We start from the raw sequence: 14322 nt of genomic DNA, 5'->3' as shown, positions 1-14322 counted from the left end.
AAGTAAAGAACTCGTTTTCTCTTTTATAAAATCTCTAGCCGAGTTGATCTCTGATCATTATTGGCAATAATCAGTTTGCCAAGTGCTAATGTTCACTGTCTTTCTTTTGTTTCTTAGTCCTTGTTTTCATATACTTTTGAAAGACTCCTTTGTTTACATTTGTGGTCAGCTTATTCATAGCATTATTATACAACATGGATAATTTTGTATTTTTCATACATTTTTCTTTCCTTAAATGCACTCTTTGATTTCTCTGTTCATTACAACTAGACATTTTAGTGATGTAAGTTATTTATTCCTCCAGTTGTTAAACAGTTTTTTTGTTTATAATGGCTTAAATATAGTGCTTTGCTTACCTGAAATAACAGATAATCAAATTAATACACAAATTAGATTCCTTTCCAGAGCCTTTATTAAACTTCTGAAATTCTTTTTCTATTAAATTGTTAGTTTATCTAAATAGATTATGAAGTTAGAAGCCAAATTCTGTTTTTGTTAAAGTTATTCTAAAAGCAATTATACTCCAATAAAGATATATGTTTTTTTAAGTTATTCTATATACTATATAGCGAAATAGAAAGCACTGTGTTTATACTGCCTTAGAATTGGAGTTGAAAATCAGTTAAGGAACAAGGTTCTCCAGCAATTAATAAGTTCAAGAATAAAATCCTGAAAGTGTTAAGTTTGGTTTTTCTCTTTTTTTTTCTCCTGGGGAGAAAATGGCCAAAAATTAGGCAAAAGCATTCTGAGATATTTTTCTCCAAGGTTTAATCTTTAGAGTAGTTATTTTCAAAATGCAGCCTGAGAGCCATCCCCATGAGAATTGCTTTAGGGGTCCTTATTTTAAAAGTCCAGTTCTTTCAAGTCAGGATTTGGGGATTTGGTGCCTTAGAGTCTGAATTTTTAACTAATATCCAAATGATTCATAAGTATAATAGATTTTAAGAACCTAGAACATTACCAAAAGATTGGATCATGTTTTCTTTTTTTCCTTTTTTGCTTGTTTTCTTTTCATTTTATGTAACCATTTAATATTTCCCTTTTATAATATTTCCTATTATATTCCTATAATACATATGGAGAAAATGTAAAGAATCTTATTAGAGTTCGCTCATGTGATTTTTTTTTTTTTTTTTTTTTTTTGCGGTACGCGGGCCTCTCACTGTTGTGGCCTCTCCTGTTGCAGAGCACAGGCTCCGGATGCCCAGGCTTAGCAGCCATGGCTCACGGGTCCAGCCGCTCCATGGCACGTGGGTTCTTCCCAGACCGGGGCACAAACCTGTGTCCCCTGCTTCGGCAGGTGGACTCTCAACCACTGTGCCACCAGGGAAGCCCTCTCATGTGATTTTAATATTACAAAACAGATTTTTTAAGATATGAAAAATATATGGAACATCTACTTCTGAACTATCGAGTATTATCAATCTATTATTCTATCACGAACTTTTTTAAAATTTATTTATTTATTTATTTATTTATTTTGGGCTGCATTGGGTCTTTGTCGCTGCATGCAGGCTTTCTCTAATTGTGGCGAGGTGGGGCTAGTCTTTGTTGTGGTGTGCGGGCTTCTCATTGCAGTGGCTTCTCTTGTTGTGGAGCATGGCCTCTAGGTGCGTGGGTTTCAATAGTTGTGGCACACGGGCTCTAGAGCGCAGGCTCCGTAGTTGTGACTCACGGGCTTAGTTGCTCTGTGGCATGTGGGATCCTCCCAGACCAGGCTTGAACCCATGTCCCCTGCATTGGCAGGTGGATTCTTAACCACTGTGTCAACGGGGAAGCCCCATGATCTTTTATTAATTCAAATTGTACCTTAAGAGTAGTAACCGTTGAATGATAATACACATACATCTGAACTTGTTACATCATAGTTACCTCATTTTTCCTACTTGTGACCATTTTAAGATTAACTCTGAATGTAGAGGAGGAAAAATAATTTTCCCTCTATGCTTCTCAATTCTTGGTTGAGAATCCCTGTAATAAAATACAGATTAGCAAGAGAAAAAGGAACAGGAGTTTATTAACATGTATACAGGGGAGATACCTAGGAAACATGAGCAAAATTCCTTAAATGGCCCAAGCCACCACCTTAAATACCCTGTTCAGCTAAACACAAAGTAAATAAGGCAGGGGCCAGGGGTGGAGGAGGGGTTTTATAGGAAGTTTCCAGGAAAAGCATGGTTAACAAGTGTAAGATTTTTGTGTGGATTTAAGTCAATGCCTTCTTCATTGGTAAGAGTTTCTTGTAATTTAAGAGTCATCCCTCTATCCAGGTATGGAGAGGGAGATGCCCTTAAAATAGAGTTTTCTTTTATAAATTTTCCTTTCAAAAGGGTAACTTCTACTTCATCTTCAAAGCTTTTCCTGTGTGTGCTATTTCTCAAAAATACAGCACAGGGCCTCCCTGGTGGCGCAGTGGTTGAGAGTCCGCCTGCCGATGCAGGGGATACGGGTTCGTGCCCCGGTCTGGGAGGATCCCATATGCCGCGGAGCGGCTGGGCCCGTGAGCCATGGCTGCTGAGCCTGTGCATCCGGAGCCTGTGCTCCGCAACGGGAGAGGCCACAACAGTGAGAGGCCCGCGTACCACAAAAAAAAAAAAAAAATACAGCACAGAGTAATCCTTATGCCAAAGAGGCCTATTTTGGGGTGGCATATTCTGCTACCCTTCAATGAACATCACAGAAGATTTTGACAGATTGCTGCCCACATTACAGGTATAACTCAAAATTCTTCTAAAATATTATAGTCTGTGTTCATTGTTTTTCTTTCTGTGTTTTGTAGTTCAAAACATTGCGATTGTTCTTTCTTTTATTGAGTGAAATTGTTTTTCCCCAGGAAACATAAATTATTCCTTATACATTTTCCCACTTATTCCCGTGAAATGTGTAATATAATACATAGCCTCCATACTGTTACAGATTGAAAATCCAAACATATTAGGAAAAGTGACTTACTCTGAGTCTCGACCTTATCATCAGCAGAAATAGGATGAGACATCATGCAACCCTAGGCTTCTACATCTTTTGCTTCTTCATTTTTCCTTAAGTGTGGGTTTGACCAATATTTCTTTTGGAAAAGTTCTTCTTTCATTCTGCACTTAAATATGTGCATTTAATTCATGTTATTCCCTCTCCTCATTCCTCTCCCTCCTCCACCCCCCCCCACCCCACCTAAATGTCAGAGTACTTTAGTAGACTGACTTTGTTATAAGGTCACAGTTGATGACCAGATTTTGGCATAAACACTTAAATTTAATACTCAGAAATTTGCTACTTCTCGAATAGCCTCTTGCATATTTTTAAAAGAACTTTTCTCTCTGTCCTTTACCGTCCCCCTCCAAGTAATGTTTTTTCAGACGGGATATGTACACTGCACAGAAGACTTAATACGAGCTCAAAGTCAGCATTTTCCTTCTGGTCCTACTCCTGCAGGCCCTCCCTCCAATGGTAACACTATCAGTAGTTCCTTCCATCCTCCCTCCTTCCCTTCTTCCCTTTCTTCCTGCCCCCCCCTTCTCTCTTTCTTTCTCCCCTCTTCCTTTCTCTCTCTCAATACTAACTGGATCGTATTTACCATACTATTTTTCTTTTCCGTATACTATTTTGCAGCCTGTGACTTACCAGTTTTTCCATATCAGCATATAGATCTATTTCATTTTTTTAAATGATTAGATAATATCTCATTGTATGGAGTTACCATAATTTCTCTAATTGGTCTCTTCTTTAATGATTCAGCATACTATGCAAGTATATCCCTGAATAAAGTCAAAGTATTGGACTTGCTGGATGGTCAAATCACTATTTATATTACAATAGTGTAGAAGTGCAAATTTCTCCAAACTTTCTCCAACACTGTTATCAAATCTTTAGTTTTTATTCATCTTATTCTGTTGGTGAAAAAAATGGGTTCTCAAAGTTTTGATTTCTTCATCCCTAAGTATGAGTGACCTTGGGCATCTTTTGATGGTTGTTGAACATACTTTACATATGTGAGTGGGTTGTTCTTTTCTCCGTTTTTCTATTGGATTGTTTGTCCTTTTTTTTTTCCTTTCTGGTAGAAACTTTTCATAAATTGAGGAACTTGGTCTTTTGTCATCTGTATTACAATTCTGGGGTTTTTTTGGTTTCCACGTAGTTCTCTTTGTATTTTCCTTTATGCTTTTTGGATTTGATATAATGAATTTAAATGTCTACTCTGTTTTTATTTTTATTTCTACACATCTTTTTTCTATCACTTTTATGTGTTACTTCTTAGTGTGTATATATATATATATTTTTTCTTTTTTTGGGTGGGGGTGTTGGGGCATGCCATGCAGCATGTGGGATCCTAGTTCCTCGACCAGGCATCAAACCCACGCTCCCTGCATTGGAAGGATGTAGTCTTAACCACTGGACCACCAGGGAAGTCCCAGTATATATATATTTGATCTTTCTGGAAATTGTCTTCTAGTGAGGGGTGAGGCAAAGACCTACTTTTATTATTTTTCCAAGTGGTTAGTGTAGAGGAGTAAAAAGTTTTCCCTGACCCTCTTAGGGTCCCTGGCTGGGTGTGAAAATTAAACTAACAGAGACAGATAAACAGGAGTAAAGCATACAAATTATATTGAATTTTTTCATGTACATGAGAGCCATCACAGGAGAATGAAGACTCAAAGAAGTGACCAGAGCAGGAAGTTTTTATACCTTTTAGACAGTCAGACAATAAATTTGTGAAGAATTGACAAGGCAAAGGGGTTTGGGCTAGGAGTAGTAAATGGTGAAAATGTAACTAGGAAGATAAGGGTTAGTTTAACAAAGTTTGTTTGTAGATTCCTCTGGTGCCTTCCTGGACTGATAAGAGTCTGTCTCCAGGAAAAGGAGAATTTATTTCCTGCCTTTAGGTGGAAAGGAGGGAGTTTTTTCTGCATTTACTACTTCTTAATTGCCTTCAGCTCAAAATAATTTTTATGTCAGGCATATTTGGGGGCAACATATTCTGGTTTCCTTTATTAATTAATTTTCCTAACATCATTAGTTGAATAAACCATTTTTTCCCCAAAATGCCACCTTTATCACATGCTCAATTCCCATATATGTCTTGCTTCTACATTCTCCTCTGTTTCATTGCTCTGTTTTGAATATTCCTTCAAAGGACCAGACTTTTTTCATAATAATTTGGAAGTAGCCACTTACTAAAATTCTTTAGGTGATACTTAGGTATTACTACCAATAGTAGTAATCATTCTTCTATTAATTCTTTTGGTTTCTATGTACTTGGTCATATTATTTGCAACTAATACACTTTTTGCCCATCTGTTCTAATGTTTATATTTGTCATTTCTTTCTCCTGTTTCTGATATTGGTGGGAACATTTTTTCTCCATTAAACATGGTACAGCCTTTTTGGTTGAGATACATACTTTCTTCTAATGTGAAGAGATTTTCCTTTTAGTAACAGTTAATAATAAAGAGTTATCAAGAATTAAAGTCAAATTTTTTAGTTGCCTTCTCAGCATCTAAGGATTATCATATGACATTTTCCCTTTGATCTATTAACGTTGTGAATTATAGTAACAGACTTTCTTACACTGAAAAGTTTTTTTATTCCTGTACTTGAACTCCTCTTGGTCATGTTATTTATTCTATTAAGGGTCTACTGAATTCTATATTCTTAGTCTCCTTAAAGTGTTTTCTCAATAATCACATGTGAAATTGATCTTTGATTATCTTTTGTGCTGCCTTTCATGTTTTAGTACCCATGTTTTGCTGACTTCTTAAAATAATTTAAAGAGAATTTAGACGTTTTTCTCCTTTTAGTACTGTCTGGAATAGTTTAGAAGCATTTCTTCTTGGCCACTCCTTTAAAAATATAGGACAGCCCTCTTGTCCTTCCTCTCAGCACAACTGATAATAGGTCGTAGAGCGGTAACTTTTTTTTTTCCAGTTTTTTATTTGAAAGTTATTTTGTCTTTACAGAAGAGTTGCGGGAAGATGAATAGTACAAAGAACATCCCTATACCCTTTACTCAGATTCATCTGTTGATAATACTTTACCCCATTTGTAAAGCTGTGACTTATAATGAAATTTCCTAGAGACTTGGTTAGAATAAAACTACAACATTAAGGGTGTAGCAGTTAACTGCTAATACTAGAAATAGTATTCTTCAAGCACATTTGCTCAGATCCAGCCTCTCTGTCCATTGCAGAGGCTTCTCACTGCTTCACTTACTTTCTTTTTTTTTTTTTTTTTTTTGCAGTACGCGGGCCTCTCACTGCTGTGGCCTCTCCCGCTGCAGAGCACAGGCTCTGGACACGCAGGCTCAGCGGCCATGGCTCACCGGCCTACCCGCTCCGCAACATGTTTGATCCTCCCGGACCGGGGCACAAACCTGTGTCCCCTGCATTGGCAGGCGGACTCTCAACCACTGTGCCACCAGGGAAGCCCAGTGCTTCATTTTTTGCTATCCCTCTCATGGGCATCATGAGCCATGCTTTGGAGTACAGGACTACTCGAGTTCACTCAAGTGGTTCAGCCTCAACTCAGTGACTTTGTCTTTAGAGAGAAGATTTTTGCCCTGTCCTGCTGTCCACTAAGGCCCACTTCCTTTCCAGCCTCACATGATCCTAGTATATTTCCTTCACGGGAAAGCTTGCTTCAATCCATGAGGAAGAGCCAGACCATCAGGGAAGTGTGACAGCACATTTCCCAAAGCTTAGCCTCTTCATTCTTGAGTAAAGAGAAGATCAGGCCTGTATATCCATATTCCTGTGGTCTATTTCCTGCTCCTAGTCCCCTGTGAGACAAGAGCACATGACTGAACACACACACACACACACACACACAAACTCCCTTTCTCTCTCTCCCCTTTAAGAATAAACAATAATTTTCAGATATACCATCTAAACCTCTATATAGGAAAGAAAAGTAAGAACATTTAAATACTTCTGCTAAAACATACACTTCCTTAACAATAATAAGTGATAGAACATAGGATTTCAGTCTAACATTTTTCTATGTGGGTTTCTTTACTTAATTTAGTTCCTCATTAAGATTTAAAATCTACAGACCTTAAAAGTCCTCCAAAGGGGTATCTTCTAGAACAAATAGGCCACCTATTCTAAAGACAATCCACAAGCTGCTTATAACTGTAAAACTGGTGAAATTTTCTAGTTTCAAAAAATTTTCAATCAGCAGGCATCTTTTGTATACAATTGCTGTATAAAAGCCATCACAGTACAAAAAATTGAAACTGAAATTCAATGTGTCAGTTAGGATCATTGTTGCTTAGTTGCTCTTAATTTTATGGAAAGAGACATTTAGAAAACCTAAAATTGTTCTCCTCAGTAAAATAGTGATTCATTATTTTGAAAATATTGAAAAAATGTTCTCTTGAAGTTAATGTATTCTTTTTAACTCTTCCTATATAGTTACCTAAACAGTTGTATTATTACTGAGTCAAAGCTTTTGTTCCAAATAGGTGATTTAGGCTTAACATTATGAAACACTGGACGGTTCCACTTTAACAAATTCTGTGGTAGTTAGAGCTCGAGCTTTGAACCACCTATATGTACATAATTAAAAAGTTTATTTCTAGAGTAAAAATAGTTTCAGCCAATTATTTTCCTATTGATAAATTATATCTAGAACTCAGCTATTCTATGCTATGTATAATTTCTTTCCTTAATGGGAACGTGAGATTACACTAATATACTTTTATTTTTTAATTTGGAATCATGTTTTGTTAGAGTTTGTCCTATCAAATTTTATCTTCTACTGATGGTGCCCAAAAAAGGAACAATCAACAGCAAATATTTAAAAAATAAATACCTAAGAACATTAGCAACTGATTATCTTTCTAATTTCTAGAAATCACCATTAGTCATTTAAGTACATGATCTTTTAACAAAGAGATGATGAATAGAAGATTTGGGGTTGTTACCATGAAAAATAACTAGATAAAAACTGATTGGAATTTCATTTTTTAGGTGAATTTTCCAACCAGGATAGGGTATTATCTTCAGATAAATCAGATACCTGAATCAGGTATGCAGATTCAGGAATTCATTCTTTTCAGTGATTCCAAGTTAATCAGATTCTGAGATTTTTCATTCAAGCTAACAAAACTCAAGGAAAACTTTTCATTTAGCTCACAATGCCTGCTTATTGATGTATATTGAGGAATGGCTTTCCTTGGCTGTTGTCACCCTAAAGAGGCAGAATGGACATTTTCACCCAAAATTTGGTTCAGATGTCCAGAATGATGCCACACAGATGTCAATAGGATGTGAAAAAGTTTATTTACTCACATACTGCTTTCCAGGGAGAGCAGGGTACGCTCCTAAGCACGTATGAAAATGGCTGGAGAAAACAAGGAAAGGAGACTGGCTTGGTTTTTTTTACTGGGTTTAGTGCTGCTATGAACATCGCCGTGCATGTATATTTTTGAATTAGAGTTTTCTCCAGTTAAATGCCATGGAGTGAGATTGCTGGGTCACATGGTAACTCTATTTTTAGTTTTTAAAGGAACCTCCATACTGTTTTCCATAGTGGCTGCACTAATTTATATTCCCACCAGCAGTGTAGGAGGATTCCTTTTTCTCCACACCCTCTCCAGCATTTACTATTTGTAGACTTTTTGGTGATGGCCTTTCTGACTAGTGTGAGGTGATACTTCATTGTAATTTTGATTTGCATTTTTCCAATAATTAGTGATGTTGAGCATCTTTTCATGTGTCTGTTGGCCATCTCTTTGTCTTCTTTGGAGAAATGTCTAATTAGATCTTCCACCCATTTTTTGCTTTGGTTGTTTGTTTTTTTGATATTGAGCTGTATGAGCTGTTTGTATATTTTGGAAATTAATCCCTTGTCGGTCACATCATTTGCAAATATTTTCTCCCATTCTGTGGGTTGTCTTTTCATTTCGTTTATGGTTTCTTTTGCTGTGCAAAAACTTTTAAGTTTAATCAGGTCACATTTATTTATTTTTGCTTTTGTTTCCATTACTCTAGCAGACAGGTCCAAAAAAATACTGCTGCAGTTTATGTCAAAGAATGTCCTGCCTGTGTTTTGCTCTGATAAGAGTTTTATAGTGTCTGGAAAGACCTACATCCTTGATCTCAGTAGCAGACAATATTAGGAAATTTTGGAAGCTAGTTTATCAGTGGGTGCCTGGCAGGCCAGCACAGAACACTGTTAGTCACACTAAGTGAAGAGCACCAAAGTCCAGGTAGGCAGGTGATTGGCACTAAGTAACTTTAGCAACAAGCAAAAGGTAAGGACCTGGTGATAGAATCTGAGTCCCAGAGAAAGAATCCTATTTCCCAGGATAACAGGGAAGCAAAACAGACCCCTATTTCTAGAGAAATTGAAATTAAGAAAATGAGTGATGAAACCATGGAAGGAAGCAAAACCAGGGACTCACAACTAGGGCACAGGTTTGTGGTATGGTCCACACACACAAAATAAGGCCATGGCTCAGTTCCTGGAACTGTGCTCATGGTCAGAGTCATTGCAGGAAAGAAGCAACACTAATGATCTCAAGCCAGGTGATGATCTGTAATTCTTAAATTTCTACTGCCTTGGAACTAACTTGGTCCCGGAATTTTGTTTAAGTGGTTTCAGCTCTGAGGATTGACAGGTTTTGAGGACAAGGAAACATATCAGTCATTATACTCTATATTGGTGCATAATTATTCTTTGGTTCGGATTTACAAAACTAAGTTATGTGAAAGCTTGTTCTTTTCTCTTAGGGCTAAGATTTACCACTAGGTGAATCTTAAATTTGACTCTGTAGGCCTAAAGGTTGGGTTGTGTGCTACTTCTTGGAAAGAGATATAGAATATTAAGGTGTTAAATTATTTAATTTTATAATAAAATATGTAGTGTGCTTTGTGTATGTGTGTGTGCATCAGTTCCTAAGTTACCTTAACCTGTTAACAAGCCCTGCCGAACTTATCCTCAATTTTACTCTTAAAATACTAAGTAGAAAAAATGTTTTATCTTCACCTTCATCTTGTTTCCACGCTGAAAGCTTTTAGACTTTGTTTTGACTCTGTACTTGAATGTTATGCCTCAAAACTTCGAAATGGTAACTAAAAATATAATTGCTCTTGGACTAAAAACTTTTCAGTTACCTTCCTTCCTTTTGTTAAAAATCGTAAACACCTTTCCTGTGCCTTGGTCTTGCCTGTCCCAGAGAATTTAAAGTCCTTGATTTTTATTTAGTCATCCATTCACTCATACCTTCAAATAATGTCTGAGCACTTACTATATGCCAGGTCAGAAACAAAATCACTTCCTGCATTCCATTTACCATGTTTCCATAATGGAAGCTTGCTAAAAGTCCACAACTTAATTTTTCTCTTTTCTTCTTTCATTTCACTCAGCATTTAAAACTTATTTTAAATTGTTGTATGTTTCTGTCTTTTTTCTCCTTGAAGAGTCGTGTAAGCAGGGTCTATGTCTTTTAGTCTTTCTCATGGTTCATAATAGTAACTCCTTTTTTTCAAAGTCAGGATTATTGAGGTATAATTCACCCTTTTAGGTAAATTCACTTTTTAAAAAAATTGAAGTATAGTTGATTTACAATGTTGTGTTAGTTTCATGCACACAGCAAAGTAATTCAGTTGTACATATACATATGTATATGTATATATCCATTCTTTTTCAGATTCTTTTCCATTATAGGTTATTATAAGATATTGAATATAGTTCCCTGTGCTATACAATAGGTCCTTGTTGTTTATCTGTTTTATATATAGTAGTGTGTATCTGCTAATCCCAAACTCCTAATTTATCCCTCCCTCCTAAATTCACCTTTCCTAGTGTACAGTTCCATGAATTCTGCCCAATGCAGGCATGTAACTACCACCACAAGATACAGAACAGTTCAGTCAGTCCCCAAATCTTCTTGCATGCTGCTGTCCTCCTCCCACCCCACAGCCCCTGGTGTGCTTTCTGTACCAGTTGTTTCGTCTTTTCCAGAATGACATAAAAATGGAATCATGTAGTACCTAGTTTTGGGATCTGACTTCTTTCACTTAGCAAAATGCATTTGAGATTTTTTTATTATAGTTGCTTTACAATATTGTGCTAGTTTATACTGTACAGCCAAGTGAATCAGCTATACGTATACATATATCCCCTCTTTTTGGGATTTCCTTCTCATTTAGATCACCACAGAGCATTGAGTAGAGTTCCCTGTGTTATACAGTAGGTTCTCATTAGTTATCTATTGTATTTTATTTTTTAAAGGAACAAACACTATTTATTTAATAAATTTATTTTATTTTATTTATTTTTGGCTGTGTTGGGTCTTCATTGCTGCACGCAGGCTTTCTCTAGTTGCAGCAAGCGGGGGTTACTCTTTGTTGTGGTACGTGGGCTTCTCATTGCAGTGGCTTCTCTTTGTTGCAGAGCACGGGCTCTAGGCATGCTGGCTTCAGTAGTTGTGGCACGTGGGCTCAGTAGTTGTGTCTCACGAACTCTAGAGTGCAGGCTCAGTAGTTGTGGCACACGGGCTTAGTTGCTTTGTGGCATGTGGGATCTTTCCAGACCAAGGATCGAACCCACGTCCCCTGCATTGGCAGGCGGATTCTTAACCAATGTGCCACCAGGGAAGTTCTCTATTTTATACATAGTATCAGTAGTGCATATATGTCAATACCAATCTCCCAATTCATCCCACCCCCCACTTCCCCCTTGGTATCCATACGTTTGTTCTCTACGTCTGTGTCTCTGTTTCTGCTTTGTAAATAAGATTGTCTATACCAGTTTTGTTCCTTTTTTATTGCTAAATGGTATTGCATTGTATAGATTTACCACAGTTTTTATTCATGCACCAGTTGAAGCACGTCTGAGTTGTCTCCAGTTTCTGGCTTTTATGAACACAACCACTATAGACATTCATTTAGTAACCAGTTTTTAAATGGGGACAGCTTAGAGATCGGGCAGTGTGATATAACTGTGAAAACAATCGAGACAGCAGTGATGTGGGCTTTCATACTACTTTTTCATCTAGTTAACTGTGAACTTCAACAAGTAATTTAACCTCTCTGTACTTACTTCTGTTGTAAAATGTGCATGATTTAGGACTTATTCTAGCTTTAAAATTACATGATATTGTGCTGTATAGGTAAAGTATTTACTCTTGTGTTCTCCAAGCGGAGAATTATACATGGTCACATACATCTTTGTAAAATTGAGTTGTATGAAATCAGTATAACTAATTTTTTTGATATTTGAAATTGAAGTATAGTTGACTTACAATGTTGTGTTAATTTCTGCTGTATAGCAAAGTGATTCAGTTACATATATACATATTCTTTTATATTTTCTTCCATTACAGTTTATCATAGGATATTGAATATAGTTCCCTGTGCTATACAGTAGAACCTTGTTGTTTGAAACCAGTGTAACTAATATTTTAAATTAGTGGTCCTTTTGTCTCTAAGTTCAATCACAAATGACTTGAAAATAATATAATTTTCTTAATAAATTTTAAATATCATGATAATCTTGAGCTCTTTATTAACTATGTAATCCAGATGATTTTACATTGGAAAATTATTTTGACAATACTTTTAAATAAAATATTTGATAAACATTTTCTTTCAAACTATTTTAACATTTATTTATCTTTAATTTAGATGGGTCTAGGAAAGACAATTCAGGCAATTGGCATTGCTTACTTCTATAAGGAGGAATGGCCACTTTTAATAGTGGTCCCTTCATCTCTGAGGTACCCTTGGACAGAAGAAATAGAGAAATGGATCCCAGAGCTGGGTCCAGAAGAAATCAATGTTATCCAGAATAAAACTGATGTTGGGTAAGAACAACTTTTTAATCTTTAAGAAAAGAAAAGCCCTCTTGTGTGTATTTAGCATATAGCCATGTTTAGAATGAGATTATCACAGAATTTGGAATGAAGAGAGTAATATGGCGAATTTTATTTTACACTTTAAAATATGAATTATTTATCTAAAACCCAACTGTGTATTTGATGTCATAAGCTCCTTTATGGTATATTTTTAAAGTAAATGTAAAGTATACATGCTTTAAAAGTATATGAATATACCTATGCTGTATATACCTTAAATTTACTTTAAGCAGACTATTTTAGGGTTGGAAAACAAATTTTACAACTTTTCAAGGATTAACTTGAAGATTTTGAGCTTTTATTATCAGCAACTATGGCTGGTTTTGCTTTCTAAGTTGTTAGTATGCAAGTTTTATGTATAACTGAAAATTAATGTTAGGCAATTTTACTTTTTTATTATTTTAATTTATAATTTTAATATTTTCTATATTGAAAATATTTGTTTTGTGATTATTTGAAGTCCTTACTCTAAAAATCAATCTTAGTATAGCTACCGTATTTTTCTCCTTTTGTTTTCTAGCCATTGGAAAAAACCAATCAATTTGAATAAACCAATCAATTTGAATATTAATAATTTATTACACTGAGTTTCTGGGTGAATCATGCAAATTATCATGTTCTCAGAAGTTCAAAATTACCAATTTCTCATCCACAAGTAAAAAGCGATGTATCTACTAGAAATAAATGATAATACTTAGATTTTTTTGTGCATGTGTGGTAGTATTCTACTATATTGTATTCTCTAAGGTTGTAAACATAAAGAGTGTTTGTAGAAATAAAGGTGGCCTTTGTGAATGTGGAAGGAGGACCCAGATAAAATAGATGGCAGCCTTTTTCTCTTTCAACCGTGGAACTCTAATTCAATGAAATATGTCTTCCTGGGCCAAAGAAAATTTAGACACTATTTGCATGGTCAAAATAAAATGTATGCAATAATTATAAATTTTCTCTCTTACAATAAAATTGCATAAAAGTTAAGACAAGAATTTAGAGAATGTAGAATTTATTAAGGCCTTCGTAGTCATTTTCTGTAGGCTATACCTTATTTAAAAGTTAGATTTAAGTATTTTAAAAATATTTCTCCTCTATCATTTTTAATAGCGTTTAGGTCTTCTAATTTTTATTGTTATTTTGGAAATATATTGCGATTAAATAGTGGCTAGTATTTTTATTTGAATAATAGTTGGGATATGTTTGACAGTACTACAACCCTACAGTGTAACTTTTCTGCAGGACGTTAGCTAAGGGCAGAAAAACTTAGCCAATGTCTTCCAGGTACTTAAAGAAACAGCTTTAGGTATATAGCAACATGTGGCAACATGTATTTACTGCAAATACATATACCTCCTTTTGTCATGCCAGTTATGCCTGGACTGTCCACTAGTCAGGATGTGGCAGGATAGCAGCTACAGTGACCTTTGAAGCCCTTGTCTTCTGTATATTGCTCTTAGTATATCTAAGTTAGTGAT

At 35.7% G+C, this 14322-nt stretch overlaps 1 protein-coding gene across 3 annotated transcripts in view; it reads left to right on the top strand.

Moving 5' to 3' along the window:
* Positions 1 to 14322, top strand: part of ZRANB3 (zinc finger RANBP2-type containing 3) — a gene marked incomplete at its 5' end in the record, with an annotated part of 244581 nt that overhangs the window by 107899 nt on the left and 122360 nt on the right. For all 3 annotated transcript variants that reach the window (XM_079709822.1, XM_079709821.1, XM_079709820.1), the window contains one exon: positions 12624 to 12802. In XM_079709822.1, the coding sequence (XP_079565948.1) occupies positions 12624 to 12802 (179 nt within the window). The remainder of the gene's footprint in view (positions 1 to 12623; positions 12803 to 14322) is intronic.

Source organism: Hyperoodon ampullatus, assembly GCF_949752795.1.
Source record: "Hyperoodon ampullatus genome assembly, chromosome: 8".
NCBI lineage: Eukaryota > Metazoa > Chordata > Mammalia > Artiodactyla > Ziphiidae > Hyperoodon > Hyperoodon ampullatus.
This window is presented reverse-complemented; position numbering and strand designations above follow the sequence as displayed.